The sequence below is a fragment of the Melanotaenia boesemani genome, chromosome 3, assembly GCF_017639745.1.
Source record: "Melanotaenia boesemani isolate fMelBoe1 chromosome 3, fMelBoe1.pri, whole genome shotgun sequence".
NCBI classification, from domain to species: Eukaryota; Metazoa; Chordata; class Actinopteri; order Atheriniformes; family Melanotaeniidae; genus Melanotaenia; species Melanotaenia boesemani.
This window is the reverse complement of record NC_055684.1, coordinates 26,353,419-26,380,133: the sequence shown is the minus strand read 5'-3', so window position 1 is coordinate 26,380,133 and position 26,715 is coordinate 26,353,419. Positions and strand designations below refer to the sequence as shown.

Here is a 26,715-nt window from a genome sequence, read left to right as displayed (position 1 = left end):
GCCTACACATGATTTCTCAGGTTATTACTAGAAGTTGCAAAATAAAGATTAATGAAGAAAATATTTGAATACTTTCATCTCAAGATTGACCAAAGGTTTAGTAAGGTTTCCCAGAATTCTTTTGACACTTACTGAGAGCTTGGAGTCATGTACAAATTTGATTAGTCATCTACTATAAATATTACTACATGAAAGTGAAGAAAACGACACCAAACTCATAACCGTCAACCTGCTGTTTCCAAACTGTCTCCCATCATCAGTTAGTCCTGCATTTCAGTTTTTAATAGTAGTTTCTGTTTCTTCAAAAAAATGTGATTAAAAAAAGGTCAGTGTGGTAAATATTGATGTAAAAAAACCAACAAGTGAACGCCAGAGTAGGAGATAATCTAGAGAGATGGGGGAGGGTTTGCATGAGAGAAATTGTGTACGTGTCTACGTATGAGAGAGTTCAGTGGCCTTCTGCAGTCTGAGATTCGGCTGGACTCTGATCTTGAGGTTTATTTAAGCTGAATTCCGTGGGCTCATCAGGACCGGGTTACAAAAATCCTCCTATAGAACTAGAAAGAATGTGCAGCGCATACAGTTCTGCATAAGGCACAAAGGCATGTCTTTAGAGGTGGGGGCAGGCATCAAAAGACAGGCAGAGGAGGGATTTCTTTTAGAGGCTGGGGGCAAAGAAGGTATTTTGGAGCTCCGATCAATGCCAGCGAGAGCAAGGGAGGCATAGTTTTCTGGTAAAGGGTGCGCTTACAAGGGATGTTCAGAACCTTAAAACTTTACTGTAAACTAACACACCTCCTCTGTCAGTGGAGGCTAATTAGCTACAGTTATTCTCTTTTGAACCAGAAGGGCTACAATTAATTTGTTTTTAAACCATTTTGTTGTTAAAGTTGATGATCCTTTGAGCTCACATATTTCACAGTTGACTATATATAACATTTACAAAGTTTATTAAACTGCAATTGTAAGCAGATACAACAATTTATTAAAACAATATTGAATAATGAATAAAAATATAATAATGTAGAATATGTCCATGCAGGATAAGTTAATACATATTATAAAGTGTTCCTAAAATTTAACAATCACTTACATTTCCATGATGAATCTCCTCTGAGTTTAAGTTCAAATATTAATGTACTGCAGATATAACGGAACAAACTACTATGTAATACCAGGATCTTCTGCATATATAAGTCTAAATTGGGCTTTTTATGAAATGACATATAACATAACTCATACAGTAAATTCTTATTGTACACTTTGATTTGTATATTTAACAGCTTTTAATACCAAAGAGATACATAAGAAAAAAGTATGTGCATGTCTTCCAAGTTTTTTTTTTTTATATGGATTTTATCAGTTCTGTTTTGGATGGCAGTATCTATCACTAAGCCATTTCCATGACCTTCTTGATCCAGTCCACATACACAGACACACGGATGAAAATGTTGGGCTGCCCTGGGTGTCCGCAGCGCCTCATGGGGATGATCACACCCTCAAGTACCCAGCAGTCCCCGTTCTGACACGCCAGAGGGCCGCCGTAGTCTCTCTGCAGACACACAGTAACAACACTCTGGAGTCATTATTTGTCTCTGTTATGACTGACTGTCACTGCTGAGGTTGGAAACATCTTGCAGTCACATCTTACCCAGTTCCCTTACATTATCCAAATGGTGAATGTGTTTGATTTATAGGAACTTATAAATAACTGTATGTTCTTTGCTATAAGTGATCTAACTCACCCAAAGAATTTCTTTACAATCAGTATTTGAAGGGCTAATTCTGAGGGGTTACTTTGTCTTATTCACAAAGTATATAGCAAAAAATTGCGTTGAAAAGTTACCTATGAATTTAATACAATTTCCAAGACATAAAGACAGAAATTTAGAACAAAAAGTTGTCAGTCTGAGCCGTGTCCACCCACCCGCCCCTCCACCCAACCACGTTTATTTTACATTATTAAGATATGGATAATGTTGAGGTTTTACTATAATTAGGTTAGTAGATATTACTGATATATTTTGCCATTTTCATTATTCTGGATGTTGCCTTAATGCATGCTGCACAAACTCAAGCTTTTCAGGACACAAAATCCACACTGTTTCTGACCTAATGGAGCTAAAAGAGCTAGCATTCTATCCAGGGTAAATTTTATGCAGGCAAGCAAAAGACTTTAATGATGCTTCCATAAGAACAGGCACAAGTGTGTTGCACTGGTTTAAGACAAAAGGATTATGTACCCGGATATTTGATGGGATGTATAAGCCAAAACTATGTAGCTGTTCAATCCATGCAGCCTTGGATTGAGCACCTAGAGATTTCCCCTCAACAGAGAAGAGGACTGTCTGTTCTTTATCGACTCTCCCTTTGCTCTTTTGCTTTATGTTGGACAGTGTGAGATATGACTAATAGTTCACTAGCTGATCCTTGGACTGTAGGTTCTGTGTTGTGTTATGTCAGAATTATTACTCCCGTACTAAACAACCTTCTCCATTTGTATAATACTCTGATATGTAATGCAAACTTTACAGTACTCTAAAACCGTGTTAACACGATGTTAGCAATCTCTAGCTAACATCTGTAACTCGTGTGGATAAAAAAACAAGTGAATTTTAATCTAATCTTTTCAAGTCCCCATCCTTTCCTGGTATCTGATGAAGATTAGTCATTTAATTATAAAGCTGTGGTCTTCGTTATGCATGTTATTAGCATTTTAAAGGCTCAAAACTTTAGTGAGGATCCATATTTCTTATTGCTAAATGGATTTTTTTTCATTTTTTAAGTGCCATTATTTGTAGCATGTGGAGTAGATAGTTGTCAGGGCATCTTTAGTTAGTAGAATCTAAAGCTTTCTTGGTTGGTGAACTAAAGCTCAAAGAGGGTTTCCAGAAGAGGCAAGTTTAAACCCAAGAAATCTCAAAGTGGTTTAAAGCGAGAGCTCTACTGTGGATTTTTGCACACTGTCACTTGTGCAGCTGGTTAGCTTAGCTCAGCTTAGCACAAATAGCAAAGGAAACAGCTGGTGGAAACAGCCTGATTAGCTCTATCTCTCAAGCTCACAGGCACATTACCCCTTGTAAAACCAAACAAACATGCAGTTTGCTGTGGAGAAAGCCTACAAAAACAAATTTTCCAGTCTTTCTGCTAAACTGCCAACCAGCTTCTAGTTGGAGCTCCATATTTTTTTTGTTCTCACATGATTTGTCATTCTGTTTGCTATAATACATTATTGCTTACATGGCATGGTAGACTCTGGTACGCATTAAAGAAAATGGTGTTAGGTGTATCCCTGTGACTTGGTACATATTCACAAAGCCCCTTGTTTCTTTCGAGCATATTATATTAAGCTTCTATGTTATAAAAGAAAAATGGAAGATCTTTCACACTGTCCACATTTTTTCTATGGATACATACCTCACAGGCACCTACTCCACCCTGGAAAGAGTTTGTGCACATCTCATTTTCACGAACCCGACCTCTAAAGTATTTGTTGCATTCTGTGTTACTGATGACTGGTATATGTGCCACATTGAGGACATTCTCATCCCCAGTACCTTGAAAAACAGAAAGAAGGAGATGTTAGCAACTAGTGGGCTTAGAGAGCAGGAGAAATAAAAAAGGATGGAGAACAGATGTTACATAATTTTGGAAATAGCTATGCCATCTGAAACTTAAGAGTCTGACTAGTTCTCTCATTTGGATGCAAAAGTACTTTCAGGACAGAAGCAAGATGCTTGTTCTAAATAAGTTATCTATTTGCATATATCTGATACAGTCTACAGCTGCATAAAGCGCAGTATATTGTGAATTTACTGTCAAGCTATCCTAAGGGGTCATACTTGCCTCGCGTTTCACCCCATCCTGCAATTTCACACATAGTCCTTTCTGGCACTGTGTAGCGCTCAGGTGGGAGGCAAATCTGGGAGACACGACTGTTGACCTGGGCAGGGCTGCAAACAGAAAAAAAGACATAGTAAAAGGGAAACTACTAGTTAAAAATTATACATATATGTGTACACAAGTAGCATTTGACAGTACACACTATTCCAGCTGCAGCATGACCAGTTGAGACTCAGATGGTCCGCAGACAATCTTGGTGAGAGGGATCACTTGCACAGTGGGCTCATCATCTTTTGGATCACGAAAAAGTGTTCCCATCATTGCAGAGTACCCGGGCAGGTCCACATAGCTGTGCACGAAGAGACACAAAGTCAATACTAAACACATAAATTAAAATTCACATAGAGACACAATGACTCCTTGTACATTTAGCATAAACACAGAATATAATGCATAAGTCAAAACAATTATGTCTGGGAAGCTATATATATCTATCAATATATATATATATATATATCTATCAATATATATATATATATATATATATATATATATATATATATATATATATATATATATATATATATATATATATATATAATAACAATATACAATATAAAATAGTCATTACCAATAATAATAAAGAAAAGTAAAGAAAAAACTACAATATATTATTGTGCTGGTACTTGCCCTCCTGTACTCATATTTATCTACATGAATCCCAGTTGGTGCAGCTATATGGAAATATCAGAACATCATTCATCACTTTAAATGTTGAGGCTGTGGGGATTTTGGGATGGTGTTACTGTATCTCCCCTTTTATCAGAAACTTTTCAGTGTTAAACGAGATAATAAAAAGCACTGAAGCTCCTTTCCTGAGAATTTGGCGAGCTCTTATAAATCATACCGCTTAATTTTTCCCCCTGCTGATTTTATACAGTAATAAAACATGGTGGAGTGTATCTAGGGGCACCTAGGTGCTGACTTCAAAACATATCTGGCATGCAATCAGCATTATGGATAAAAAATGTTTTCTCACAAGTCATCATGGTGTCATAGCTGGACTCACTCATCCCCATCAGCATGCCAGTATTTATTTAGAAAAATATTTCATAATATTTAAAAAATGATCAGGCCTTGAGAATATTTGTATTTTTAGCCAGTCAGGTATCCCACAATCCCATTTGATTCTACCCTCTTGTCCAATTATGGTTACCTTTGTTTAAAAAAAAAAACAAGATGCAGTTACTTTTTTCAAAGAAAATCTAACTCTCTGCAAGAATAAACCTCGTTCCAGAAATGTCATAAAATGCATAAACAGATAACCCTTTTACTGAAATACCAAGAGGAGAAACACTGTTTGGTGCTGATCACCCATCTGGGATTCACCAGAGATCCTCCACAGAAGTGGTTTCCTTTTCTGTAAACAAAGAGGTCATAGGTCATTCACAGCGTAGCAGAGCCAGTTGTGACTCTTCATCACCAAACGTAATCAGCTGTCAGACTGACCTGTCTCTGAGGCTCACTGTCCATGGCGAGTTCCCAGGCATCCCGTTCACGATACGCAACCTAGACACCGGAATGCGGTCATCTCTCTTTCCACACTCACTGAACTCCACCTTTTCTGTAGTCACAAAAAAAAAAAAAAAAAAAAAAAAAAAAAAACACGACATATTGCAGAATTCCAACTGTGGAGGCTTGTGGCAGCTTGCTCCATGTTCATTCACAAACTAACCTACGGGTTCTGTCAGGGACACTTTCTCTCCAGCTGTTTGAAAACAACAACAACAACAGGATTGTTACATTGCCTGTCAGGAAACAGGCGCTCTGGAAGCCCATTACAGTGGGCAAATTTGACACAGAAAGTAGATGTTTACCACACTGTTTGATGGCACAGTAGTCAAACTCGGTTTTGGGGTCTGTGGTGTAGCACCAGGGTCCGTGCTGATCTCCATCCGGATTACGACAATAGTTCTCAGTCAAATTGGCCTCAGGGTGTGTCCGTGGGTTTATCCTGCAAGATCACAAATCTTTGTAAAGCAAATGCTATAACGTAAATAACTTGAAGTTTATATTATCAACTGAGTTTCCTCCTACAGGGATGTGTTGACTGCATACAGACTTCATTCAAAAGTTTGAATAAAAGCACATATGACCTTCAAATTCTGCTTGGAGTTTATATTGTATAGATTTTGGACACAGATTTAAATTTAAAGGTGGTAAGACATGTTCATATGTGTCATAAATCTGTTGAAAGTTTGTACTTGGTTTGGTGAGGCGTGTTAACGTTCCATTTCTGGCAGGTGATGCCTTTACGTGTTTTGCGGACAATGCCTCTGTAGTTTTTTCCATTTTCTTGGTAGCAATCTGAAAACATGAACATTATTAACATCTTGATGACTACAATGAAATATGACAGACAGGGAAGCTAAATGGGACAGATAAGCAATGCCAAAAAGAAGCTGACAACCAAATAAATGGCAGAGCCTCCTCCCCACTTGACTCAAATCCTATTGTGCAACCAGTGAGGGAAACAGACACACCTTTAACAGAACTGGGAGATTATGGTTGCTGCTTCAGTGAATTAACAGATCAAGAAACAAACAGACTCCACTAGAAAGAAAGGAGGCTTTACTGTGCACTTTCAATTAATATTTATTAAATGCCAAGAATCTTATTATTGTGTTTCACTTACTAGTTAAACTTCCTCTATATAAGTTAGTTTATTGCCAAATATGTCTGCACAATAATAGCTGCTTAATAAAACCGTGGCAGCAAAATCATTCAACTGCAGCAATATATTTTTTTTATTATTAAAAACCTATTATATGCATAAGAAAATTGTTAAAATTTTAAATATTTAGTCAAAACTTTCTCAGAGGGTCTCTTGTTGGTGTAGAGTTATGCTACATAAGTATTACAGTTCTGTTCATCATCATGTGAACATTGGATCAAAAATATGGAATGATAGAGGTGTAAAAAAAAAAAGAATAAATCTGGAAAAGAATAATTCTATACAGTGGCCCATTCACTGGAATCATGTTTGCCCTCTAAAATACAATGAGAAGTTGTACCCTCAGCTTCTATGTCGTCTGCACAGCGTTTGATCTGCAAGCAGAGAGCGGTCCTCATCTCTGGCACAGATGTGAAGCACCAGGGAGCCTCTGAACCATCTGGGTTACGGCAGTAATTCTCCTCCAAACCTCTGAATGACGTGTAACTCAGAATCAGCTTGATGCAATAAGTAGCACATCAGTGAAATAATTTGACTTGCTGCGTTAGAGATGTAGAGATCATACTGAATTAGCTTAAATTAAGAAATGGAATACTGGTAATCAATGCTGGCATCCTGAATAACAAGTAAGCTAAATATTAATTTCACATTCATCTAAGCACTTAAAGAGCGACCTGCATTTGATTGTGAAATTATGGACCATCTATCATCTTCTGTCAACTTTAAGTGGACAAATAAGATTGCGTGAAATTTCCCTGCAGAAAAAACTAAATATTCATGTGCAAACATGCCTTTTCAATCTCTGAGTGCAGTTAAAAAAGAAAAAAGGTCAAAGTACTTACTTGCACTCATATGTGTTTGGGTAAAAAGGGTGTTCATGAGGGTACTGGGCATCCCACCGCTGGCAGGCTATACCTGATGTTGTTTCATTGACTTTACCACGGTAATCCTCCCCACGACCACGAAAGCAGTTTGTGGTGAAGCTGGAGCGCTGCCGCTTCTCTACACGAACTTCAGCTAGACAGCAGGAGCAAGAGGGAAAGAAAATAAACTCTTATGTGTACAAAACAGAAACCAGGATTATTCTGGTGAGTAGCTTGAGTGGTAGGAAAGAGTTGATAGATTTATTCAGAATATTATCATAGAAGCCTCATTTCCAGTATGTTGGGTGTGGTGACGCAGAAGTGCTCAACACTGATATAGTGTGTGAACAAACCCTTTTTGTATTTTGAATAATTTACTTGCTTTAGACATGCTAGAAGTCTGTTGCCATGACTTTGTGGATGAATTGTGGACAAATTTTATGGTAATGCATGACTGCAAGAAGTGTCACCTGTTGTGAATTAATACAGGGCTGTTGTCACATATGAGACATGACAAAATATTCTCTAGTTTCATTTAATTGTAATGGTGGAATGAATGAAAATATTGCAATCATATTCAGTAGAGTATAAGCATTTAGAAAAGACTCTTAATTATGGGTGCTTGAAATGCACAAGACAGAAACAAATCTTTAAATTAGGAAAGTCCTGGACAATGTGCTGCTACATGTGGATGCAAAATCAAAATGTTCTTTAAATTCACATTTTAGTGTTCTCTATTTGTTTCCCTCTGATCATGTTTTGTGTGTCAGATGTAAATAAAAACCCAGAATAGAATTTATATTCAACAAGAAAGAAAATGTGTCTTGACTGGTTAAGTCAAGCCAATCTTTAAAACTCACTTCACCGCACATAAATACGGAGAAATTATGAGATTATCAGTTAGATATCAAACAAGGAAATAAGAAAGTGACCTTAAAGATGAGAATTAATGGACAAATCCAGACAGAACTAGACGCACTCAGAGAGCTCAGACCTCTGCTGATCCTTTGTAATTTCTTTTTTTTATTTTTCCTTTTCTTTTATTGTCAATGATTGTGGGCATTTTTTTGAGTGAGAAGAGTCTAATGCTTAAATTATTCATATCTGCCATAGTAAAGAATCCTTTCCTGGATCAGGCAAAGATCCGGATCGCCCCTAAAATCTAAAAAAAAAACCTTGTTCTTTATTCCTTTTCTGAGATTTAATGAAAATTTCATTCATTCATAGCTTTTTAAGTTATGTTGCTAACAGACAGAAACCAATGCTGCCGAATACCTTGAGGTCAGTTGTGTCTCCATGACTTCCATTCAGCCCAGAATACACCACAAGATGGCACTATTTTATTGTTTGTTTGCTGCTCTGCTCTCACTTGGTAAGCCCATGTTGCATAACTGATGTTGAAATTTGGTAGAGAACACTGAACATGCTGTTTACGTGAACATTTATTTCAGCTGTACGACATGAAAATAATATACACAGGGAACAAAACACTCACAGTGGTATTAATTTTATATTTAACTTTGTATTGACTAGTCTAAACTAAGCTATTGTAAAACAATGATAGCTACTTTATTATAAAAATCTACAGAAACCAAATTTAAACTTTAACAGGCTGCTTAAATGGAAACAAGCTAAAGGCATACTTTTTAATTAACCTCCACTGAACCCAAAACCCACTGAGGAAAATCAAACACCTGCACATTTCACTCTGAAATCAGACAGAATCACTAGTTTCCAGAGCAAAAAAACTCACATTTGGGAGGTAATTTGCACACACGCTGAAGAGGTGGTATTTCTTGATTTAATTAGAGCAACTTAATGAGACTCTGAGTGCTAGAAGGAATCAGCTCAGACAAACTCATGTTTTTTGTTGCTCTGCCAGAAGGAACCAATGACAGAAACAAAACAGGAAATAAGCAGGCAATGAATTCAGGATGTGGAATAAAACATTTCTACAGATTCTGGGAAAACTAATATTATTTTCTACTAATTTACAGCAATTATTTTCCAACTGAGCCAACCACAGACTTGATGATATGATGTAATGTTTTGGCCATTCATTATCCTAAAGTGCTTGTGTTGTTCTAACTCTCAAATGTAAGTCGCTTTGTATAAAAGCGTCTGCTAAATGACTGTAGAATAGAATAGAATAGAATAGAATAGAATACATTTTTGGAGAAAGTGGGAAAGGTTTGCATTGTGTGTTCTTACTGCATTTCCTGATTTCGCAGTTCTCTCTCTCCACCTCAGGGTCTGTGGTGTAACACCAAGGCACCGGAGATGCGTCAGGGTTACGGCAGTAGTTATCATCTAAACTTTTATCAGGATACCTAAAACACACACACACACACACACACACACACACAGGAAAAGGACAAACCGAACACTTGACTTAAACTGTGTTAATGCCGTAGGAGAGTGAGTGAGTCACAATTTCAATCTGTAGACCACAGATGATGTAGCAATGAATGAATGCATACTTTTCAGGTTGGTAGATGTGTTGGTGAGGGTGCTGCTGGTCCCATCTCTGACACTCTCGGCCACTCACAGTGTGATCAACCTGACCCCGGTAGTCCTCTCCATTACATGTAATACACACCTCTGCAGCCATGAACACAAAGTGAACCATGTTTGATGTAAACAAAAAAATATCCCACATAAAGAAACCCTACTTCATATCTCAGAATATATGTTCTAATAACTTCCTTGAAAGAAACTGACTGTACCACTTGACACTCATAATAGAAAGACATAGGTAGTTATTGTGATTGCAAGCATCTTGCCTGCCAAATCTGAGAATAACTTAACACTACCTTTCAGTGGGTGTGGGTTATCTGTGTATTCCTCTAAAAATTAGCACTAGTTCATTAACTGTACCCAACAATTAAAGTGCATTGTTTTCCAGTTTGATCAAGAAAAACTAACAATTATGAGCAACTAATTACTTGGTGTTTTTCTATTCCAACAAAATGGACATTACTGAGACATTTCAGGACCCATACATAATCCACCTGTTTGCCGCTTTCCTACCATCTTTGCACTGTGGGATGTTGCAGCTCTCGTAGCGTCGCTCTGGGTCGGTGGTGTAGCACCACGGGCCGATACGATCTCCATCTGGATTCCGGCAGTAGTTCAGCTCCAGACCATTAGTAGCTGTGGGAGTCCATCTGAGACAAACAGGGAGTTTCACAGTTATTGGCACAGATTGTTTAGAGTTGTTGGAGTTGAAGTTACGTTAACTTTGACCATGTTTAGTAAAAAAAAATACTGTTGCAATTAAAGCACTACAAATGAATTGATTAACTAACCAAAACAGGATGCAAGTTTTTGAAACAATTGTAAATCTATATTTAACTAAATATTACAAAAACAACATATTTTACAATATTACGTTTTCATTTCAATATGTGCTTATTTTAAATTAGGTCAGCACACGTTTCAAAAGACCTGTTAGGTTGTGTAAGGATATTTACCACTGTGTTACATCATCTTCTCTTTTAAAAAATCACTACAATGAGTGTTTGGGACCTGAGGAGACCAGCTGCTGTGCTTTTGTAGTGTTTTTTTTATTTTTGCAGTGACTTCTTTTTATTACATTTAGGTAGAAATAATGTCATAATGTGTTCAGTAGGTGACAGATCTGGTCTAAGGACAGCAAAGGCACAGCCGGGTTTTTTAAATATGTTCAAAATGTGATTTAACTATTTTTTAGAGTATTTTCTTTCCTGAAGAAGATGTCATCTGGACAGCAGCTCTTAAACTACATTCACTAATAATGTAATCTGCAATAGGCAATAATGCACTCAAGTTAAAGACACACTTAGTGAGACTTTGACTTTGATTGAGAAAAATAAATGCATTATTTGACCATAAAATCTCTGTCGTTGCCATATATATAAATATAAACCTCGCCATTGATCACATTCAGCATCAAAATCCCTTCTACACAGTATGTTTACATTAAACTACATGTTAGGTAGGTTAGAGTTAAGGCCAGAGATTAAGACCTGGCATAAAGAAGATCACCAGAGTCTCACCTGTGATCGTGAGGGAACTTGGACCACCACTGTTGGCAGGTGAGGCCACTTTTTGTGGTAAAGACTTTCCCTCTGTAATCTTCCCCTTTACCCACGATACACTGTCTCACGTAGACTGCACAGAACAAAACCCCAAACAAAACAACCCATCAAACAGCTGCACATCTGATACACAACACTGATCTCTGTAATGCCACTTGATCTGAATCTCACCTTTCTTCTCATAAAGGTCACAGTTGACGTTTCTCTTTACTTCAGCATTGTTTCCGTCGCCGACCCAGGGCAGGTGTTTACAGGTGACGGTCGGTCGAGTCTCATAGTTGAAAGCTCTGAAGTTGGAGAATGTTTTCATGTCAAAGCGTTTTTTTAAAAAAAGGACCCTTTTCCAATTTTTCAGTGAATGCTAAAGAGTTCAAAACTCTTCTAAAAACTGTACCCTAGTGGTTCACAGCCTTCAGTAAATGCTTTATCAAGCTGTCTGATCATTTGCACATTCCGGTGTCTTCCAGGCTCTTAACAATGTCTTTACTGTTTGTCTATGTCTTTTGCATAAAAATATTTTAATACATAATGTTATAAAAGTAAGTTATTAAGTGAAAACAACATGATGAGCATATATAAATATTTTTTCACAGTTTACAGATGCACTGAAAATCATCCCATTTGTTAGTTTATCAAGTGATCAGCTGTGACTTCCTGACACAAGCTGGATTTGCAAAGTATTCATCACATCCCTGCGAAAACATCAATTTTCTATTAGTACGATAATTAAGAAATTAATTAAAGTGACAGGAAGCATTGAAAATTGGTTTAGAAGAGGATGTGTATGTGTGCATCTGCGTCTGAACAGCTTCTAGGGTGGGCAGTTTGATCCCATGTATGTCCTCAACCTGGTGTGATGAAAGCAAGAGACTGATGTCACCTTCTTGAGGCAGGTGAGCACCATATGGTAGCAACACTTCCACTGATCTGTGCCATTGTTTGTAAATGGATAAATGAGGAACTCTTGATACGGAGCTGTGTAGACAGTAGTTGATGTTAAATAGACACTATTTATGAACTCTCACTGCTTACACAAAACTGACCACTCTGACCACACCTGACTCAAATTAATGAGTCATTGTGAACTTCATTGGCTTCATTGAGACAGGTGTGTCGGAGCAGGGAAAAATTGAAAATCTGCAGGACCGCGGCCCTTGTGGGGCTGAATTGAATAGCCCTGCTGTAAGCTATCATATCAAGTAAGGACTCTGTAAGTGTTTTTTTTTTTTTCTGGAGGAAACAAACGGTAAATAAAATCAGTATTCTCTAATAGTATCCCAGAAGATGTTTCAGTTCTCATCAACTGTAAGTAAAATGGCAGTAAATAGTATGTTTTGTAGGGGACAATTTTAGTATAATCTTTGGATCAGGAGTGACTGTTTCTGTCAGCAAAATGGTATAAAAACTACTTATCCAGTGTTTGATATAATGATGGCATATGTCACACAATAAGGGTCTTTTTTAAAAGCTTTTAAAGCTTTATACAATAATGCATGGTTCTAATTGCTCTCTATCTATCTATCTATCTATCTATCTATCTATCTATCTATCTATCTATCTATCTATCTAATTTTGGATTTAAAGTGATGATTTTCCAACCTGCTCCTCCACTACGTTAGCAGTTTATACCTGCAGTCCAGTGACTGTGAGCAGCGAGTGGCACAGTCTTCCAGGTTCAGATCTGGAAACATTTGCACTCGAGCTGAGTTCCAGGAGGTCGGAACAAGTTCTCTGCCCTCCATGCGCTGGAAGTTATTCAGAGGACTCCGGTACCCTGTTCATATATAACATAATCACAAACATAATGCATGCATACTGACTGGAGGGACCACGTCTTTGTTTAGTCCTGGACTTAACTGAAGTGCAGGAGATCAGTGGTACCATATGAAACATTTGGGCATGAGCCTGCACACATAACCTTTGGACCAAGACTCTGCTGCTGACAGCAGAGGAGCAGAGAGAGAGCTTTAAATAGCATTACAGTGATACATCTGGTTCTTGAACAAACCTAAAACTTCAACAGCTGCCAGCACACAGTCATGGAGTAACAAACCTAACTATCCTCTTACTCACAAACTGAAAACAACTGTCTGCTTTGCTTATTGTTGTTTAATGCACCAGGGTTTCAGTCACACAGGGAATATCTCTGAAATCACACCACTCAAATATATCTGAATTCAAATCAAATGAACCCAATCAACAAGCCAAAGAAACTTAGGCAGATTTAAAAAATAAAATCAGTGACTTACCAGTGGCCACAGCAGCAGTCAGAAGAACACAGTGCAGGAACAGTTTCATTGTTTGTTACACTGGAAGAGAAAACTCATAATACGTGATGAAAATCTGAATCTCTACTCTGTAGTCCTGCCTCTGTGGTGAGCTTGGATGTTATATATAAAACTTCAAATCTGCCAGAAATTGAAAAAAAGAGAAAAGAAAAACAAAAATTCCTCTCAAAGTTCAGCAAGACTTAGAAAAACCCAGAGAAAAAGTCAGAGAGCAGATAATTCTGAATAAAAAACAACCACCTACACGCGAATACTGAGCTCTTATCCGAACAGTGGCCTTAATCCCCAAAACACAGCTAATCAATAGACTTATTAATCATTAATAAAGAGTAACACATCGGTCCGCGCTCCTGCACAAACTCAGATGGAACAATAATCGTAGTTTTCCCTGCAGACGCTAGACGTCAGTAGAAGGATTTCCAGCAGTTTTTTCTCTCTCTGTGTGTGTGTGTGTGTGTGTCCTGTTTTCCGGGTTTTACAGTGAAACTGCAGCAGCTTCACTCTCCTGCTTTATTTCTCTGTTTAATCATCGGGCCAGGTGAGAAGTTAATTGTTTTTCTCCTCTTGGTTGTGATGAATGAGAACATGTACAAAGCGCGAGCTCGATATACAAATAAAAATGATCTAATCTGGACTTTGATCGGACTTTTTAACCCCTAAACAGATTTTACTTTAAATGTGAGGCAGTTCATGGTCACCAAATATCCTGCTTAGGAATTATTTGCAAAAGCACGAGTTTATTTTGTCAGAGGGAAATATTTAAATGGTTTTGTTTATTTATTTATTGTTGTGCAAGTCAGCGTTTTACTATAAGTACTCTTTATTAAAGAGCAATCGCGGACCTGTTTATATAAAAACACAATGAATATCTACAAACTATTTTATTAGAAGGTACCTTAAATCATCATGCAAATGCTTTAAACTGCTTATAAATACTTCCCATAGGGATTTTAAGCTTTGCCCTTAAAACTGGGCTTTAGTGTGTGTAGCTATGTCTTACAAAACTCATGATAGCTTCATGAAAAACTCAGCATTACTGTAGATTTTGATCTACCAGTCAGTACATTTAAAAGCAAACTGCTGGTAACTGTAACATACACATGCTGTTTACAATTAAATCTGGTTATACACAAATAAACTAAGCAGTTGTTAAGCTGCACTTTAAATACAGATTTTATTTTTTCTTCCACTGCTTTGTGACAGATCAATACAATACAGGGAAGTTTTATATTAAATATATTATTGTTTTCTCCTAAACTCCTTAACCTGTTACATTTAGTATTATTATTTAGAAAGCTAAATTTGTAATGTGCTTTATTTAAATGGGTTATTTGTTGGACAGAATAGTTAAATAAAACAGGTACACTCTGCATCTTTCTCTTTAGGATGTCAGCTGTAAAGATAACAGAGGGAAGTGTCCAGGTTGAAATCTGCAAGGCACCACTCTTCTATAGACAATGCGAACCTGCGGCTGGAGAAGCGAAGATGTCAGTTCTACTTCTTCATGGCATCCGTTTCTCATCAGAAAACTGGCTTAACATCGGCACTCTAGAGACTCTTGCCAAGGCCGGCTGCCGTGCGGTTGCCATTGACCTGCCAGGTGAGTCTGTTGGGAGCAAACTCTTCTACCACACAAGGCTGGATGAGCAGTGCAACCGGCATTGTATTACCTGTGTCAGTAATATGATTAGTCTAATTTATTTTATTTGTGGGAGTTAACATTTTTATGCACACAAGCACACAAGTTTCTGCCTATATTCAAAGAAATCCCTTCATTTGGGACATGCAGCAGCCTCTGCAGCAGCTATAAATTTCTTTTTAACCTTTGAGTCAAACAGATTAAGCCTGGAGAAAAATAAAATGCTCTAGATTCCCACCTGCTGCCCTCTTCTTCCTTTCACAAGCCTCCACGAGTTTCCTGGACTCTCTCTGTCTATATCTGTCCACAGAACTCGGTCGGTCCAAATCAGCCAAAGCCCCAGTAGCTATGGGAGAATTGGCCCCTGCAGGTTTCCTCCAGGAGGTGTGTGAGCAGCTGAGCTTGACCCCGGTGGTGATGATCAGCCCGTCCCTCAGTGGGATGTATTCCCTCCCCTTTCTCCTGCAGCACCAGGCCCTGATACGGGCATATGTCCCTGTAGCTCCAATTTGTACTGACAAATTCACAGCTGAGCAGTACCAAAGTGTAAAGGTGAGTCTCCTCAGTGTCCCTTTGTATCTTCCGACTGAAGTTTTTCCTTTTAAATGCATGTGCGCTCGTCATTCCTTCTAAAGGAAAACTTGAGGAGTTGCAAATCAAATTTTCCAGCTCATAAATGTCTTTTTTTAAGATACTGGCTTTTAAACAGCTTTCTTAGATGGGAAACCAAGTGAAAGTGCTTTAAGATAAGAATAGGGAAAAATAGAAGGGAAGCAAATGAACAAAACTCCTAGCCAGGAAGACATTTAAGTGTAACTGATGGCTTCTCCATTACTTTACCAAGAAATATTGTGTTTTAGATCTGGATTTTATTGACAGCCAGACTTACTTTTTTTAAAAAAAAGTGCACCCTCTTACAATAACAATGTCAATTGTGTAAATGGAAAAAATGTAAGTAATTAAGATCAAACTGAATGCAGACCATGTTCTGCTTAAACTTTAGATGCTCATACTTCTGCATTGGTAATTTTTTGTTTTTCTGCTGTTGGATGATGAAATAATCCGGTGCTGCTGCTCACAAATAAAGGCAACAGTAACTAGAATGCAGTCGCTGAGCATGTTGTCAAGCCTGCAGCTAGATGACTCGGATGATTCCAACGTTAAACCTGCCATCCTGCTAGAGTTTCCTGGTAGTATATTCAGTTTTAGAAAAAGCTTTTAAAGCTTACTCTGCTGACTTCATACTAGAAAGTATGTTTGAAAAACTTTGTAAAGGCTGATAACATATTGATGGCTTTGCAGCAGTTTATTAACTGAAAGCCCGAGTTCCACGTGATGAAAAACCACCCTTGAGTTGCATTGTGGGACATTTTAGGACCCAACATCTTTATGGTTTGTATCTTGTTCAGGACCAAAGATTGAGTTATGTTTTAAAGGAACTTGTCCTGTGAGTTAACAACAAATGTGTAAAGTAAATCCTTCACATTCAGCAGGGGACAATCCTGCTGTTGTGCACATTTTCACATTGACTCCTCTGGGAGAGTTGAGCTTAGCTGCTTACCCAAAAAGTGTGGGAAAAGTTAGGGGGAGGTCTTGAGAAGACTTTACACAGCATGGTTTCATTGTCAAATGCATCTCAATGTTGAAAAGTTAAGAGATTTTCAGACATAGACCTCCAACTACAGCAGCTGTGCTGGCACCTTAAAAGTCAGGCTATCTTAGTTTCTGAGGGTTTGTTCCTGATCGTGTGTCTCTTATTTACTGTCCTTTTCTTCCCAATAATGAATTACAGTTAACAGAAATGAAATTATGGTCTAATCTTTTCACAGGTTTTATGTTTATTATTCAGCAAAACTGAAGATAAATGTCTTAAGCTTTGACTTAAATTTAAAGACACAGAACAAAGAGTTTTAAGCAAGAAGAACTCAGGAAATGATTTCCTTGTGTGTTTGTGTGTCTAGGTCCCAGCGCTGATTGTTTATGGCGACCAGGACACTCAGCTCGGGGAAGTTTCGTTCCGTAACCTGAGCAATCTGGCCAATCACAGCGTGGTGGTGATGAAGGGAGCGGGTCACCCCTGTTATTTGGATGACCCTGACACCTGGCACACATCTCTTACAGACTTTCTTGATACACTGTGAAGTTCGTAGCTGCATACAAGTGGAGAAATGACTCAGAGGGGCCTCACAAACATTCATTCAGGTGGAATTTAGGCCACAAGGTCGTCCTGCATGACCTGATTCTGACAGTTTAATGATGCCTGCAAATCAAGTTTGATCTAACATGACAGCAGAAGATTTTTTCCTTTGAAAGTTTAAATATTTGCTTCTTTGCTGAGAGCTGCCTGATTGCATTGTCATGTCTGAAGGAAGAATATGAGGGAAACTAACATCAAGCTTCCTGTAAAGAACATAATGTCACACATTTGCATTTAAACCTTTACACAAAGGTTCAACCTTTAACCTTACTAGAAATTTTTTCCCCACATATAACCATGTCTAGACATTACTGCATCCCTGTGGTTTTATTGGTCAAAGTTCATCTTTAACTTCTAATGCCACAAATCAAGGGTCACACATTCAACGCTCCCAGTTTTTAACCAAATATATGCACCAACTAAAGATAGAACATCCTGCAACTCATACAACAAATCTGTCTACAATACCTGTTATGTAGTTGCTGATGGTTGCCTGGCAACTCGTCCTGACCAAGATGTAGTTGAAAGAGACGTAATTCTTTGTGTAGTCTCTTTATAAACAGGATTCAGGTCAACATTCATTTGGGAAGCTTAAAGTATTTCATGAAGTTCCTCAAACAAAAGACACAAAGGAGATTTACTGCTGCATCAATGTTACATTGATCATTTTTCTCAACACGAACGGGACCAACTTGATTTTATGTGGTTTAATATTGTGGTTGATTGTAGATTGTGGGATTATAATCCTTACAGACAAATCCATAAATGTTAGTCATTAGCATTGTTGGTCTAATGCTAAGCTAAGCCAGCTAGCTTCCCTGTTCAACTTTAATATAATTAAAACACATTTAATATAATTGAGATTTTTAAACTAGATTTTATGTTTACTGTGAATAATAAATCACCTTGTTAAAAATCAAAACACCACACAATGATATGAAGTGAAAAATATGAACATTATTTAATAACCGATTCTCTGTAATAAACAATTTGAAAATATTTTACAAGGAGTCACAGACACAATATTTTACAAATTTTGCCCTCTTCTTTTTTTTTCTTTAGCTTAATCTGTACAAAAGAATGGAGCGACATGGACCAGTGCCCAAAAAAGAAGGAGCTAAATCTTCCACGCACACAAACATTCACACTCACACACGCACAAGAAGTAAAATAAAACAGAAATTAAAAACATTTGGACATCAGATCTCAAACTTATCAACAGTGCTGTATTCCTATAGATATTTTTTTTAAACTTCACTTTAATTTTGACTGATTTTACTTTTTTTTTTATTTTTCTCTAAATGTTATTTTTTCACACACTTGTCAAACATGAGCACATAGCACCAGACTACAGACTACAGAATCACATACGCACGTGTCTTTCCCACAGAAACGCACCAACACAGATGCAGCAAGGGTCGGGAGGGCGCTTTATGAAAAATTCTCCTTACTTATTTTAAAGTGAAGTCTTAAAGCTGACCCCTCCATCTCATTCCCAAGCTGTCCCAGTTTTCTATTTATTTATTTTTTGTTTGTTTTAGTCTTTTTTTTTTCCTTTTTTGGCAAAAGTAAAACTGTCAAACCAGAGAAATTAGATGTGTGTCCAATCAGGATGCACACACATACGTCACTATACGATTCATCCCTCTGTTTAACAGGCCCATGCTGCTCTGTGGAGACCCACACCCTGAGCTTGCCCCTGACATCCCGCCCAGTCACAGAAAACACCTGGGGAGTAATGTCCCTGCCTCACTTCTGCATTGTGTTTGACATCTCCCAGCTGGGCATGAGTGTTATTAAATGTTTGCTCAAAGGTATGTGCATGTGCGTCCATTAGGTCTTAGTGCAGGTGCACAAAGTGTAGGCCTACATATTTAGTTAATGTGTGAGACCGCACAGATCCAGGAAAAGAGAGGAAGTTGCAGGGGGTACATTTCCACAGGCACGTGTAGCGTTCATTTACAGACAGTGGAAATAGTGAAAATACAGACAGAATTAATGGCACAGGACAGAGACAAACAAATGCCAGAAAAGTAAAACTGCATTAAGCATCAGCAGATGCTGAAAAAAGCCAAATTGGAAATATCCATCTTTAATTGAATTCCTTTAGCAGTCTTGAACTTTTAGTTTTCTCAGGTTTATTCAGAGCTGAGCTGCAGTTACTGTGCCAGCATGATCTGTCACATCAAATAGTACCAACAACTGTACAGAGTGTGTATTTAAGATTCAAATTGTTGTGCAAGTCATTCCACCAGAACATCAAAGGTCATAGGCTTTTAAAACTGAAAAACCCCCATCCGCTTTCAAGCATTTAATCAACAGGCATCAATCAATACCTGCTCATTCCAGGAGGGAAAATACAAAATTAGAGCTCACTGTACTTACTGCATAACACCAAGAGAAGCCAGTGGAGGGAGTATTAATTAAAGGATCTATTTGTGCATGAGAAACGGGGTACATGTGGGGTATCAGAGCTCTGCTTTGTGTAACACTAAGGCATTTAGAGAGGCTTTGTTTACTATGCTGCATTTAAACAGAAAACACAGATGTACTACACATTCTTTCACCTCTGCTCCTCTATTCATATTTAAGCAGACTGATACTTCTAGATGCATCTTTTTGTTTCAGTAAAATCCCTTTTTTTCCCTACAACACTGGATTTTGTCTGTTGCAACACATTAACAGTAAAAAAAAAAACAGTTATGCAAGCACATCTGTGATTCCCCTACGCTCTCACTTAAAAGACGTTCCCTTTGAGGGTTTTTAAATGAACGCACAAACATCCACACACAAACACATACGAACCAGGCAAAAGCAGTCGGGTCTCACTATAAATATAAAAATAATAATAACAAAAGAAAAAGAAACAAACACTTTATGGCCATTTAAGTGGCTGTATACTGATAGTGTATCGTAGCTCTATACATGGCTTTGTAAAGGAACGGTATAGTAGCTCCATATGACAGACAGGAGGCTCTGGAGGAGAACCACAAGAACAGCCATGAGGGCAGAAACATTAAGCTGAGCCACTCAATGTGATGGGTCTGTGTAAAGCTAGCTCTATAACCAACAGACTCAGCCTCCTGCGGCATCCAAAGCCTAAAACATGGCCGCTTTATAAAGGTACTATACAGTAGCTCTACTCTTACACAGCCGATGCGTTCCAAAACAAAGTGCATCAAGGCACTATGAAACAGAGCGGCTCCTAAACATGGGAGTCTAAATAACTTTTCACACACTGCAATGATTAAATAACAAACTGATGGATTTTGACCAGACTTCTACTGCACATCATCACCATATTTAGTGGCCTCTTCTGCACTTCACTCGGACATGTTGATAAGCCCCAATCCCGTCAGCAGCGGATGGTTTTGAATTTTAAACAGCATTAGTCAAAGGTAAGACAAGTCCCCCTCCAAAAAAGAAAAGTGATCAGGCCCCTTCCAAAGAAAGCAAAAACCTCCCGTAACTACAGTGAGGCTTTGCTGTGACAGAAGTCAAGCACATACACAAACTGTGGTCAGGAGTGTTGCTGGAGAAGCTTCATGAGGATTGGCAGAGGTGCTTTTGTCTCATTAGAGAGCTTTTTTTTTTTTTTTTTAAACATCTGTCTAAACTCGAGGTCAGAATGGTCGATTGATCGTTAAGAATACTACACGACATCAATGTTCCTGCAGCAACCAAACACTGATTCATATTTTACAGCTGGCTTGTGAGCCAGAAAACACTACCACTGAATAGTAAATATGAGGAAAAACACTTCAAGAAATGTGATTACCATCATGTAATTACGATAATCCACAGTGGATGCCTTTTAAAAAGCATTAATCTGTAATTAAGAGCTGCACAAAATGAGTCAGGATTCAGCTGCTGAATGTCTCCTCTTCCTTTTGTGGTTCACCCTAAATCTAAATCCATTTTTTCTTGGTGTTTTGGCTACAAAAATAAGACCACGTCAAAGTATATCTCATTTTGGCAAGCAGATATAGCGCTTAAATTGCCGTTAACATCCATCTTCGTCCTAAAATTAAAGCCTAAATATAATGTATGTCTGGAATACTCATCACTTCATCAATTAATACTTGACATTTGGAATATTTTTTTGTTATTTTCTTCTGTGGTGGCTATAATCTGGCTGAATGGTCCACAGCCTTTTGACAGGTGAATGATGAAGAGCTAACACTCATAGATGGTGGAGAGAAGTCCTGCCATCTGCGGTAGGGGGAGAGGCAACATCATTTCTCCACTCTAAATATGGTATGAGGTCTGTGATAAGATCTACTTGTCCTTATCTCCCCTCACTTATCTGAATAGTAGAGGTGTTAGAATAGTTGTAGAGGGGTGGTTGATTTCTCTTTTCTGAGTTGCCTCTGATGATCCAGGTGGTCCAGCATCACCTGTTCTTCCTGCAGATGAAGGACGCAAACGTCCGGCAGTTGTCACGAAGCAATACAGACAAGGTAGCGCAGCACTCTGGGCTTCCATCTTGCTGTGATGGGAAGTCCCTTAATTACCTATGACTATACCAGTGGGAGGGCAGAGGGGCATGAGGGGTGGGTTTCAGGGATGGGACAGAAGCTCAGGAGGACTAAAAGTAGGATAAGTGCAGCAGAATGGAATTAATGTAGAAGAGAGTGAATGTGAGGACTGACAGCTGGATAAAGCAGCAGCAGCTGAATAAGCAGTAAAGTGTAGAGTGGTGGACGGAAGGAGTGACCTCGCCCACAGTCTGATGTGTTCTCCTGCAAAAAGAAAAAAAAAGAAAAAAAAACAATTTTTTTTTTAAATTTTTTAAATTGCTAATTTATACAGAAAAAAGTTGGATCAATTATTTAAAATGAATGTTTCCTATCTGCATACCCTTACTGGTTTGTGATTTATCTAAATGTAATCAATGAACAATGCATGAACTAGAGTATACAGTTAACTCCATTTTCACATGCACTGCAACCCTGAAATCTTCTAGACGTGTTCTGGAGGGGCTGCGTGGGAGAAAGTGTTGATTACAGCTGGTGCTAGCATGTTGTGGATGATCTGCTCACTAATGGACACATCTGAGTCATCCTGGTATTCAGAACCTTTTCAACATGCGTAATTAGATTTTGCTTTTTGAAAAGAAATTCACACATTTAACTTTCCAGTGTTTGTGTACATGTTACAATAAGAATGTGACCATATGTGCTCCAGACCTGATTGAATTATGTCTTAATCTGTCTAAACTTGATGAATCCCTGGTACACAAATTGGGCTGTCATGATTATTACATCATTTTTTGACTGCAGTTTTTTAGGTTGATTGTCACAGTGAATTACTATATATAGACAGTTGAGTGAAACAAAACTTAAATGTTATATATTGTACGATGTTTTCTATTGTTTGATAGCACAACAGACGGGCACACTTTTAATGATTTTACCTCTGACTCTCCATCTTCTGCAGGACATTAGGGAATCTTTACTGCCACCCAGTGTTTATTTACAGAAACCGTTGACTTAAAAATTTTAGTCCTAATTTTAAAGCCAGTTGCATGAGCCCTTTTTGGGAACATTTAGCTTTTAAATCAAATGAAAAGGGAAAGCTAATCAGAAATAACTGTTTAGACAGTTATGCAGCAGAAAAGTTGTAGTTGCAAGTACTAATAGCTCTATTTTGATAAATTTATCTTTTCATGCACTACTCCACCTAGATCATGAAAGCCACAGTTCTCAGTAATTGGCTATTGTCAAAGCTATGGAACAAGTGAGTCAGATAAAAGCACAGTATTTGATGGCGTACATCGACAGTGCAACGTGGTATGTAACCCAAGAAATGCAGCCATTCAGCACGGTTGAAAAAAAGACAGCGTTTAAAGAAATATTGCAAAAGTTCAATAAGCAGCATGAATTATCAGCTAATTAGATACTTATAAAAAAACTACAATCTTTAACTTGCATAACAAAACAAAGAGACATTCTCAAGGATGTTACAGAAACAGACATTTACTCAGCCTCCACAGAAATTCATTTAAAAAAACTTGAGAAAAACAGATGTTTGAGTTGGTTTTGTCTATGAAAGGTTCCTATTCTTCTTATGTCTGTTCTTGACCTTGATTAACATGAATTTGTATTAATATAATTTTATATTAGTAATTGGTTGGGCTCAAAATTCTACATACTTATTTTATGAATGACCGGCAGAGTGCTTGTTTCTATCTAGATCACAGGGAATATTAATTTTGTGATATCTGAAAGTCTTACAGTAGCATTGTTGTCGAAGCAGGTGGAGGGTCCTTTTCGATAACGTGCCACAGCCATTTCTTCACATGGATTATCTTCCTTGTCTGAAAAATGGCTCCATTAAGTAAAATTAAAATCATTTGAACAATAACAATAACCTTGAAATAAACGTCTATATTATAGTGATAGGGAGGGGCTTTAGATTAGACATGTCCTCCTCTGCAGCAGCTGGTGCACAGTGTGTGAAAGGATACACTCTTTCACCTCCTGAGAGAGACTCTCTATCTCACAGGAGTCACATAACAACTTTTCTGCTACCACAAACAGCAAGTTGGTGTTGTTTATCCTCTTGGCATGAATCAGCCTGCAGAGAAAGAGACAGCTCAGTCAACAACCTCCCTCTGCCCGCCTGCATCACAATAATTTGCTAATGGATCAGCAAGATTCACGAGGCAGCCATAAGAGCCTCATTTAGCAAATAATATGACCATTTAATTAAAGCTGAAGCAGGTTAATCATCAGAAGACGAATCTGTCTACTGAGGATGTCTCTGTCACAGCGCTGCTCTTCATGTTGTTTTTGCGTGATTCTGTGTATTCTGCTGTGTGTACAAACCTGGAGCAGTTGCCACAGTCTTGCAAAATGTTGTAGGAGTTGCTGAGATTACTGAAGTAGTACTGAGTCTGAATCATTACACAACTCCTCTCTTTTGAGTCGATTCCCTCTGCATCCACTTCATCTGCAACATCACCAAAGCAAAAAGAAACACTTTCAATCCATGCAACAATCCATGTTTTAGAAGATGAGAATTTTTATCTGACGCCGAAGGTTTCAAAGGTTTATGATGGATCTGACGACAAAATGTGCAAAACACTGAACTGGCATTACGTGATTTAAAATCCTGTTTTAACTTACCTGTGACAAACCAGCTGTGGTAAGCCAGTCCATATAAAAGCTGTTGGAACAAGGACCTGTGGGAGTTTAGAGATGTAAAACACAACCTCAATAATTAACCTTAGTGTGTGTCATAGTTACATTTTCTTTCTTTGATCATTTTGAGAATAATATCATGAAGTCGACTTTAGGACATGCCATTGATAAGCCGTTGAATTCACCAGTGAACTTCGATCACATGGACATGTCTGTTGTTTCATTTGTCAGTGGAGTGGGGAATATATTTTTACAAAAACTTGTGTTAATTAGTTTTCGTTTTCTTGTGATCGTGGCTTGTTTTTCTTTGACCCTGATGGGAATATTTCATACATTTTTTAAATAACTATTTTCTTAATGGCCTCCTACTTTAATGTTGTTATTGCGACAGGAAAAATGAAGCATTGCATTTAATCACAGTAACTGTGACATAGCTTTGATGCACCTTGATAACCAAATTAGCCAGCTTAGTACTCCTCCTCTTTTTAAGCTTTAGCACACAACATGGTGATGGCTAAATGGCTAAATACTAAATAACAAACTTTAGGCCTCAAAACACACATGAGAGAAGTTGGTGACGACATTGTGGCTACATCTGCTTATTTTACACAGTCTGTGGGGACAGTATGGGTGGACTGTTTGTTTTTGTGTATTTAAAATCTTACCATGCAGCAGCTGACGTCCACCATGCCAGATTCACAAAATCTGCAATAGTGGGCTACAGATACACAGGGAAGGGGGAAAAAAGTAAAAATACACACATATTTTAATCAAACATCCACTTGTCTCTACATGCACATTGTGTTCTAGTCTGCCTCTTTGATTTATCAGCTTTGTCTTTTTTTGTTTTAAAGTACTGTAATGGTCTAAATCATTTTGTCCAATCCATGCACCATATGAGCTATACAGGTACTTACCACAAACACCCCTCTGGGTGCAGCTCCAGCTTCACTGTTCGTCAGCCGTTCACACACAGACTGGTAATCAAACGACTGCTGGCGTTTATAGAAGGAGTTGTTGTAGAGAGCGTACATCAAGTTTGGGTCAACATCACTAAAGAACATTCCCACCTACAGGGATAAAGACCATTGGTCAGGCTCAATGCAACAATTAGAAAGAAATTATATTCAGTTGAAGAATATATCAGTTTTTAAGGAAACCTTGTTCCAGTCATCTTTCTGATTGGACATAATCAAGAATCCTCCATCATCTATTAAGTAACACAAGAGATCCTGCACACAGAGATAGACACTGAGCGTTAACTGGAGAGATGTACAGCCTTTGGGTGCAGATGTGCCAGCTGAGAACAGGAAGTAAATACTTACATCGCTGTTGGCTTCACAGTCCATTTCACAGTTTCTGTTTAGTCCACACTGTCACAGAAAGAAAGTTTAAGTTAGTGAGACAGAAGAGACAAAAGCATTAAAACATAAAATAAGACCTTTTATGCATTTTATACAGTATATATCTTGTAAATGTATATATTGTACCGTATTTGAGCCTTGACGGTTGTCTGTATGGTTGCTGGCAAGAATCTTAAACTTATCTGTCCAGGCTTCAAGGTCCAGTTTCACTCCAACCACTAAGAAAAGATAAAATTAGTGAAGGAGATTTATCAGGACAGAAAAGCAAATGGTTAGCACAACAAAAAGGTAAAAAAGCATGTATGTCACCAGCTGAAGTATCTTCGCTTTGCTCTAAAACAATTTAACATTGATCACCATAAAGATTTTCTTTCCAGCTTCTGAAGTCGACTCACCTGCAGGTTTGATGGTTTTCCCGCCTATTGTAATTTCCATAGCCGTGCTGACCAGAATGCCTATGGTGTCGTTTTCTGGGTTCAGCAGCTCATCCCTCGCTGTAAGACCAAAACAAATTGAGAAACAAGGCAAGAGGGGGGTTGGAAACAAAGAGTCGTGCAATTACA

At 38.0% G+C, this 26,715-nt stretch overlaps 3 protein-coding genes across 8 annotated transcripts in view; 1 reads left to right on the top strand and 2 right to left on the bottom strand.

Annotated features, from left to right (window-relative positions):
• Positions 1 to 1,275: 1,275 nt before the first annotated feature.
• mst1 (macrophage stimulating 1) lies at positions 1,276 to 14,135 on the bottom strand. 2 transcript variants are annotated; one of them, XM_041981463.1, is made up of 19 exons: positions 14,052 to 14,135; positions 13,769 to 13,927; positions 13,149 to 13,293; positions 11,691 to 11,806; positions 11,478 to 11,592; positions 10,471 to 10,607; positions 9,921 to 10,041; positions 9,652 to 9,770; positions 7,420 to 7,594; positions 6,918 to 7,048; positions 6,108 to 6,210; positions 5,721 to 5,857; positions 5,579 to 5,611; positions 5,353 to 5,467; positions 5,186 to 5,263; positions 4,046 to 4,192; positions 3,847 to 3,953; positions 3,418 to 3,557; positions 1,276 to 1,552 (listed from the first exon to the last, which is right to left on the bottom strand). In XM_041981463.1, exons 2-19 carry the CDS (start codon positions 13,815 to 13,817, stop codon positions 1,391 to 1,393), a joined length of 2,130 nt encoding a protein of 709 aa, XP_041837397.1. In that variant the 5' UTR covers positions 13,818 to 13,927; positions 14,052 to 14,135; the 3' UTR covers positions 1,276 to 1,390. The 2 variants fall into 2 exon arrangements, with proteins under 2 accessions (XP_041837397.1, XP_041837396.1); XM_041981462.1 differs by having other exon boundaries at positions 13,769 to 14,135.
• Positions 14,136 to 14,162: 27 nt separating this feature from the next.
• On the top strand, positions 14,163 to 17,901 carry abhd14b (abhydrolase domain containing 14B). The gene is made up of 4 exons (XM_041981464.1): positions 14,163 to 14,345; positions 15,193 to 15,407; positions 15,757 to 15,998; positions 17,408 to 17,901. Exons 2-4 carry the CDS (start codon positions 15,194 to 15,196, stop codon positions 17,585 to 17,587), a joined length of 636 nt encoding a protein of 211 aa, XP_041837398.1. The 5' UTR covers positions 14,163 to 14,345; position 15,193; the 3' UTR covers positions 17,588 to 17,901.
• Positions 17,902 to 18,580: 679 nt separating this feature from the next.
• The window catches only part of cacna2d2a (calcium channel, voltage-dependent, alpha 2/delta subunit 2a), a 156,824-nt gene continuing 148,689 nt past the window's right edge, over positions 18,581 to 26,715 (bottom strand). For all 5 annotated transcript variants that reach the window (XM_041981457.1, XM_041981459.1, XM_041981458.1 and 2 more), the window contains 11 exons: positions 26,548 to 26,646; positions 26,279 to 26,370; positions 26,114 to 26,161; positions 25,949 to 26,020; positions 25,706 to 25,858; positions 25,454 to 25,506; positions 24,774 to 24,829; positions 24,474 to 24,597; positions 24,113 to 24,222; positions 23,880 to 23,962; positions 18,581 to 22,385 (listed from right to left, as the gene is read on the bottom strand). In XM_041981457.1, coding sequence (XP_041837391.1) covers positions 22,263 to 22,385; positions 23,880 to 23,962; positions 24,113 to 24,222; positions 24,474 to 24,597; positions 24,774 to 24,829; positions 25,454 to 25,506; positions 25,706 to 25,858; positions 25,949 to 26,020; positions 26,114 to 26,161; positions 26,279 to 26,370; positions 26,548 to 26,646 — 1,013 coding nt within the window. In that variant the 3' untranslated portion in view covers positions 18,581 to 22,262. The remainder of the gene's footprint in view (positions 22,386 to 23,879; positions 23,963 to 24,112; positions 24,223 to 24,473; positions 24,598 to 24,773; positions 24,830 to 25,453; positions 25,507 to 25,705; positions 25,859 to 25,948; positions 26,021 to 26,113; positions 26,162 to 26,278; positions 26,371 to 26,547; positions 26,647 to 26,715) is intronic.